Genomic DNA, 7,610 nt, shown 5'->3' on the forward strand with positions numbered 1-7,610 from the left:
AACCAGCACCAAATGTTCATGTTTAATTATTCTGAGCAACATTTAGTAATTAACACCCTAACAATACAGACAAACAAAAGAGTGAATGATAAGGGAATAACTTTCAAGCAATATTGCATGTTGATAAGAACCGCTAAGTAAAATAATCTGATTGGCTCATTTCTACAGCTACTGTAGGTCTGCCCAGTTTGGCAATAACATGCCTCACTGCTCAGCTGATATTCCTACTCCTCAAATCATGAGTACAGCTTTTTTATTTTGTGACTAGGCAAGACTAAGTAAAACAACTTGAAAAGATATTTTTAAAAAACAAGCTAACTCAAAACAATGCATGATTAGAACAGTTTTCTACTCTATTAAGAGGGGGGAAAATAACATCAAACCATTGTATAAAGTGCCTAAATGAAAAACTGAAAGCAAGATTCACAAATAGTAGTAGTGTCAGTTCAAGTCTACATAACCCTTTATTACATTATAGCAATATTATATTCAACATTACACAAGTTCTTATTTCTTCCTCATACTGCAATTTATTACCACTGTATTACAGATTTCAACTCTGCAAATGGTTTAAATCAACTTTTTGCACCTTTAATTTACAAACCATTGGATGTTAAGTTTCCTGAAAATTATTTTATTTTTAAATTTTACTTAAAGCTAAACCTAAAACTAAATTCTTTAAAAACAAACCAAAAAAACCCAACAAAGGTGCTTTAAACTGAACCTTGTAGAAATATTCTGATACCAGTGTTTGAAAGACAGCCTACAGAGGGCTGTAAAAGGGTAACCTTCAAAAAAAAATTCTATGGCCAACTATTATTAGAAAACTTCTTTTAAGTAAACTTTTCTAATGACAGAAGATGAAATCGAAAGATGGAAATTTAATTTTTCCCTGAAAATAAGTAGTTGCTCAGGACACAGGTTAAGTGTGTTGAAACCATATTGCTTCTTTGAAAAAAGAAAAAAATATTTTAACCAGGCATTGTATTAACAAAAGACTACACCACATTTGCCTAGTCTTTTGATCTCTGGGTACTAGTATTACTTAAGGGAACCTTACCAAAGAAACTGGTTGGCAAACCTACCAAATATGAGTCTCAGGTCCCTAAATTTTGACAGTCATCTTAGTAAATATAAAACTTTAGCTACCTGAACAATGGAGCTTGTAAAGTGCATTAGGTATAAGAAACACAGCAGAAGTGCTAAACTCACTTAAGTAGGACTTTGAGGGACTTGATGTCATCGATAGGGCAAAAAAACAACGTTATAGTTTTCTGTTCAGATTTTATTTGAAATCTAATTCAAATTGTCAAAGCTACAAAAGGGGGGAAGACATCTGTATTATTTTTTGCTAAGTCACAACATCCTAAAACAAAATATTACTACTGCCAGCAGATCCATTATACACATTTTTGATGAAATTCATTAACACAATAAAAACCTCATCTTGAGAAACAGCCACAATGAAAGTAATTTATACAATATAAAACAACGACAGGTCTACAGATGCAGTTACCTATGAGTTTACACATGCATTCACAAACAAAGAAAAACCCCAGGAATGCTCTTTCATTAGATTTTTTGTTTTTTTGTTTTTTTTAAAAAAACAGACCGTTCAGGCACAAAACAAAATCGCATTTCCAATAAGTGACAGCATCTTAAAAATTTATGTCAGTGTTTGTTTTTCTTTGACTTTTTATGAGACCTGTGTGGAGATCGGGACTGGGATCTGGATTTCTTCCCTGATTTTTTAGGGGATCTAGACCGTGATCGCCTAGACCTTTTAGGTGTCCTTGAACCAGATGGAGATCTGAGGAAACAAACAAAAACAATTTAACCAAAGTACTCATGTGATCAAAACTGACTATCCTTAAATTATCTAAAGTGATCTTTAAGAGAGCACAATGAAAGTCACTGAAACAAAAAAGGCTGTAAACTTTCCAAGTTTATGCTTTGCCTACCGTGTGCACACACACACACAGATTTTGTACTTCCTAGGCGCTGCATCAGTGATCATTGGTGGTATGCATGCTTAGAAAGGCAGACTCCTGAGCCTTACCACTGCTCTACTGAATCAAAATCTCAAGAGGTAGGGACTGGGAATTTGCATTTTAACAAGCTTCCCAGATTATTATAAGCCAAAGTTCAAAATGGCATCCAAGATCATTCACAAACTTTTAAATGCAGCAGCTTTGCAGCCTATCTTCTTGAAGGGAAAAGAACCAACTACTGCAATATCATTTGAGGGAATCATTTAAGACAGCATAACTCTGTAAGTGCTATTCATGAAAATTACCAAAACAAATAATCATATACACATATATATAATTTTCATGAACACGTGTATAAATATATGCACAAGCACCACTTAGAAAAAGAGACTTATCTGTTGTATAAAGATTCTACTAAAAACGGTTCAAATAAAAACGTTTTAGGATAAAAAGCAGTTTTAGCTCTCAGAAAAATTCTTCTATAAAACACTAGATAAATAAAACATTTCTGAACCACTTTTCTGGAACGAGGAGGAGAAAGGTATATAACACACTAAATTAAACACTGAAGAAATGGTATCTATGTCCATAAGTCTCTACCCAAGAACTTGCTAATAAGATTACTGTTGGGTGGGGAGGGAGAATGTATTTTTCTTTCAGCCTTGACAAAAATCAAAGATATTCTATAGAAGCTAAAGAACAGAAAGGAAAGGAAAGCAGCTATCCCTACTCCACAGGAAACTGATGTTTAAAATTCTTGGCTGGTCTTGTTGGAAGCTTTCTTGTGCTTTAGTCATGACAAGGCTGGGGTGGTGAGATGGGAAGGAAGATTCTAAAACGAAAGTATATCTGTTTGGTTTTCTAAAATCCTTTAAAAAATGGCTGCCAACCAAATTATTTTCAAAAGCTGGTGGAATGACAAGGAAACTGGCATTTCAAATGTTACAAAAAAATGACTTGCGTTTACCTTTTGGCCTTTTTGCTAACATCTCTAGGAGAATCTTTGTGAGATGACCTGGACCGTGAGCTCTCTTTATGAGATCTTTCTGAACGCTCTGATCGCTCCGATTTTGGTGATGGGGATTTCACTCGTCTACCACTGCTACTGCGAGATGGGCTAGGGGACGTACTGTGTCGCCTTTTCCTATGGAACAAAGCCCCCAAAACATTCCATAAGTGAGCAAAGGATCAGGTATTCATTTTCTTTCTACTAAATTAGCTTTTAATTCCTACTGGCTCACACTATCTTTATTTTCACTAACCTTATTAATGTTATTTTCCAACAACATTCAAAGAAAGCCTTTTATACTAAGAACAAATAAGTCTTAAAGATAGGTTGATCTAGACAAAAACTGAATTGAACTAAATTAGATTTTTCTCCTGCTCTAAGAAAGATTATTGGAACAATGGACCAAATTTCATAAAGGTCTCTGATTAGACAATCGTGTTTTTTAAAATGTTAATTTCCTGCTCTTGAAACTTTTTGTTGTTGTTGTTTGATCTTGAAACTTTTATTGTAGTTAAGTATGAAAACGGGGCATCATGTAGGCACACTACTCTTAAATGATTGGGGACGAGGGGGGAATATGGGTGAAGGATATCTGGGAATTCTTTATACTATTCTTGCAACTTTTCTATAAATCTGAAATTATATCAAGATAATAATAAAAAACAAAAAAAGTGGTAGATTTACTACTTAACCAATTAGTATAACTGTTATTTGTAACTATATGTAGAGTGACTGAGCCAAATTTTTTTTCTTGGCATTTGTTTGGTTTTTATTAGGAAAACCTCAATTCTGTTAACTGAAGTAATTTTCTCTACTAATCAGAGATTTAGGAACTGTGCAAGTAAGAAATAAAAACTAAAAGAGAAATGATTTTGATTAGAATAAAACCTTAAAGTGAGGACCAAGTCCCTATGGCCTATATACACAAACTCCCTTTACAAACAGGACCAGGAGACTCAAGTTTACAGATACCAGCCTCAGCACAGAAGAAAAGCTTATATTGGAGGCAACAGGTAAGATCTATCAAGTTGTTTAGTTATTTAAGCCTTAGGTTTGATACCTAATATGGTAACTGGATTCTTGCACTGAACTAAGGCTAAGGTACCATACGAACCATGTAAAGGGATGATGTCCCAGATAACTAAGCCAAGTGCCAACTGACTGCCCCATTTCTCAGCTAATTCTGCCTCCTGCAGGCAGAGGCCAAACATGTTTACCCCACACACAAAAATACTTTTCCGGTTTGTTGACACCAGTGATGAAAATATTACAAAATGAAACATGATTCCAAATCCTGAAACCACTATAGGCATTAAATGAGAAATGTTATACCTTTCTTTTCTTGTTGGAGTACACTCATCTTTCTCCTTCTTGTCTTTGGATCGAGATTCCAATTTTTCTTTATCCTTCTTATCTCTTTCTCGTTCTCTTTCTAATTCTTTCTCTTTCTCCTGTTTTTTTTTTTTTTTTAAAGAGAAAGTATTTAGCCATTAAAAACACCAACCTGGTTAATCTCATTTATGAAACAATATTGCCTCTTCTAGTTAACTATTTTTTAAATTACTACTGAAGGTATAACTTTTTTTTTTAAATACCTACTCTTCCAGAAAACCAGTCATTTCTTCTACTCTTCTACTTATACTGAATAATAATAGTGATGCCAGTGACAGCAGCTCAACATTTTCTGAGTGCCTACCACAGGCCAAGCAATTAATAAACAATTTTCCATATACCATTTCATGTAATTCCTCAAAACATGCTTAGGAATAGCATTATCCTCATTCTAGAGATGAAAAATGAGACTCAGAAAGGCTAAGTACCATGCCTGTGGTCATACAGGATGGTGAAGTCAGGATTTGAGCCAAAGCTCCAGAGCCAAGGCTCTCTTAGCTACTACCTAGAGTGTTGTCCCTCCACTTGAAAAAACAATTGGAAAAAGCTAACAGAACAATGACCTTTCCAACTCAGACTGCAATAAAATTGTCAATAGTGATTCTAATGGTACAGCAAGTTGATTTAATCAAAGGAAAGCCCTTACAAAGTAGTATGTTGAAAAGGAGAAAGAGCTATTCACAATACTCGTCCATCAGAAAATACTATTAGTGAGAAACAAGTACCAATCATTGGAAATGTTAAATCCTAATTTATAAAAGTACAACCTGACTACATAACTATATAATTATATAAACCAAAAAATAACTTATTTGCTTATCCCCAACTGCTACAACTGCCACTTCTCACTTGAAATTATGATTTCTATTGATAATTAAAGGAGTGGCTATAGACAATGAACCCACAAAGCCAACTTAGCTTTCCACTAACAGGAATTAAGTTTCTCTATGATTTGTATGCATCAAGAAAGCTAACTGATATCTGATAAAAAGCCTACATCAGATGCTGGCACATGTTTTCCATAAGGGCCAGGTGGTATTTTCTTTGTGGGCCACAACCGGTCTACTCGACCGCTTTAGTCGCCACGGTAGATAATACACAGATAATAAGTGAAGGGGTATGGCTGTGTTTTAATAAGTTTATTTACAAAAATGAGGTGATGGCCATAGTCTGCTGACCCCTAGTATGTACCTTCAAAAAGTACATTCTTGGGCTTCCCTGATGGTGCAGTGGTTGAGAGTCCGCCTGCCGATGCAGGGGACACGGGTCTGTGCCCCGGTCCAGGAAGATCCCACATGCCGCGGAGCGGCTGGGCCCGTGAGCCATGGCCGCTGAGCCTGCACATCCGGAGCCTGTGCTCCGCAACGGGAGAGGCCACAGCAGTGAGAGGCCCGCGTACCGCAAAAAAATAAAAAATAAAAAATAAATTTTTTAAAAAAGTACATTCTTCCCTCCAATTACAACGATGGAATGCAAGGAGACTAAAATGGTAATACATGTATTACTACATTAGACCCAGTGGGCATCTCAAGGTGTAGTCTTCCATGCAGATCAAACATCTACCACCATCTCCAAAGGGACTCATGGGGTTCAGATACATAACATCTTTTTTAAAAAAAAAAAAAACTCATTTATCTTTTTTCCAGATACAACATACTGAGCAAAAATTTAAAAAGTGATGCTGAGGAGACTGACTTCCTCTGGTGATCTGTAGGATACATTTTCCTGATTGATACTTTCATAGGAATCAGACTACAGTTAAAACACTCAAGATATTTTAAACATTTTAATTCAATAATAAAGAGTTAATGTAGCTATTATCTAATTCACAATCCTGCAAAATTGGGACTTATCAACCCAGTATTACAGAGTAAAAGCAGGTTTCAGTGACGTGCCTGGGAGTGCACAGCAGACAGTGGCACCAGGAGTCCAAAGCGCTGTACAGCAACAAGCTGCTTTACCACACTGTTGTGCTCCCGTCACCATTAATAGGTTTGTATGATTTTAAGCTCCCTTCTAGTTCTTTCTATTTCTCTCTATAATCTTTTATTTGTAATGACAGTCAAGATATAGGTAAAAATTAACAGCAGTCCCAATAAAATTCCTAGGTTCTTTCAACAATTATCATGTAGGCCTCCTTGTTCTAAAATTCTCTGTATATCCCTACACACTTTTTTATGTATAAGAATACGAGGTCCCTCAAAAGCTGAGAATTCACAGATGAGACATTTTACCACTTGCTGTCCCTCCTTGGACACAATGGAAAAGGAGTCCTAAATGAAATCCCCAAACCCTAACACCATCTCTGACTCTGTGCTACTTCTCAGGGCTCTTGGTGTCTCCCTGTCACAAATGTGACTCTTTCTATAGTATCTTCCAGTTCTGGAAGCATGTTCTTAGCAGGATTTCATGCTCCACAGGTAGTATCAGGAACAAAACAGTGTGCTGTTGCCCTAAGACTGCTTTCCACGCTGAAATAACTGTAAAACGTCAAGTTTCAAACGTTCCGAATTAGCTACCAATATTCAGCATGTAGACAAAGGATATAATTTGAAATATTCTTTTCCTTAAATACGCCAATATATCAATATTGTAGGCAGTCAAACAAATAACTCTGGAAAATGCATATTACTGTGTATACTTATTCCTTACTCGTTGAAGAAGTTTATCTCTGTAGTGTTCTACTTGTTCCTGAAAGCTCTGGCCTGGTTTTTTAGGTCTTTTTCCAGATTCCAATTCATCTTGAAACTTCATAACTTTGAGCTGTGAAATAACACATATTTAAAATAAATCTTTTCATCACTATAGCTTCTCAAGGAGTGCTTTGCTCCTTTAAAAAAAAAAACTCTCTTCTTTGAAACAAGTGTATAAAAACGAAAAGCATAAGTACAGCAACATAAAACATAAAAACATACAGTAACTGATTAAGGACTCAGTCAAAATATAACATCGATGTGTAATTCCCCAGTCGGAAGGCCACTTGTCAGACAAGCCCAACTATGCAGAATTCAAGTAATCAGACATTGGCCCACGTGCTCTCTGCAAAGCCACACAAGATGACTTGACAAAAATGACTGTTCTAAGTTGTGGTAAATCAGTTTAAGAGTTAAGCATCCAAGAGTCAAACAACAGACCTGAATGCTACTTTGGTGAAAGAAAGGCATTCCTAGAGCACCTTTTGAAGATCATTATAAAATCCCTAGCTACACTTCCTGCTG

The 7,610-nt window shown here is 35.8% G+C and overlaps 1 protein-coding gene across 1 annotated transcript in view; it reads right to left on the reverse strand.

The window, feature by feature from the left end:
• Nucleotides 1-1,671: 1,671 nt before the first annotated feature.
• U2SURP (U2 snRNP associated SURP domain containing) overlaps nucleotides 1,672-7,610 on the reverse strand; it is a 52,479-nt gene continuing 46,540 nt past the window's right edge. Inside the window, exons 25-28 of the mRNA XM_007446945.1 lie at nucleotides 7,045-7,155; nucleotides 4,333-4,451; nucleotides 2,959-3,135; nucleotides 1,672-1,810 (exon numbers count right to left, since the gene is read on the reverse strand). Coding sequence (XP_007447007.1) covers nucleotides 1,672-1,810; nucleotides 2,959-3,135; nucleotides 4,333-4,451; nucleotides 7,045-7,155 — 546 coding nt within the window. The remainder of the gene's footprint in view (nucleotides 1,811-2,958; nucleotides 3,136-4,332; nucleotides 4,452-7,044; nucleotides 7,156-7,610) is intronic.

The sequence above is a fragment of the Lipotes vexillifer genome, unplaced genomic scaffold, assembly GCF_000442215.2.
Source record: "Lipotes vexillifer unplaced genomic scaffold, Lipotes_vexillifer_v1.1 scaffold40, whole genome shotgun sequence".
Lineage (NCBI taxonomy): Eukaryota > Metazoa > Chordata > Mammalia > Artiodactyla > Lipotidae > Lipotes > Lipotes vexillifer.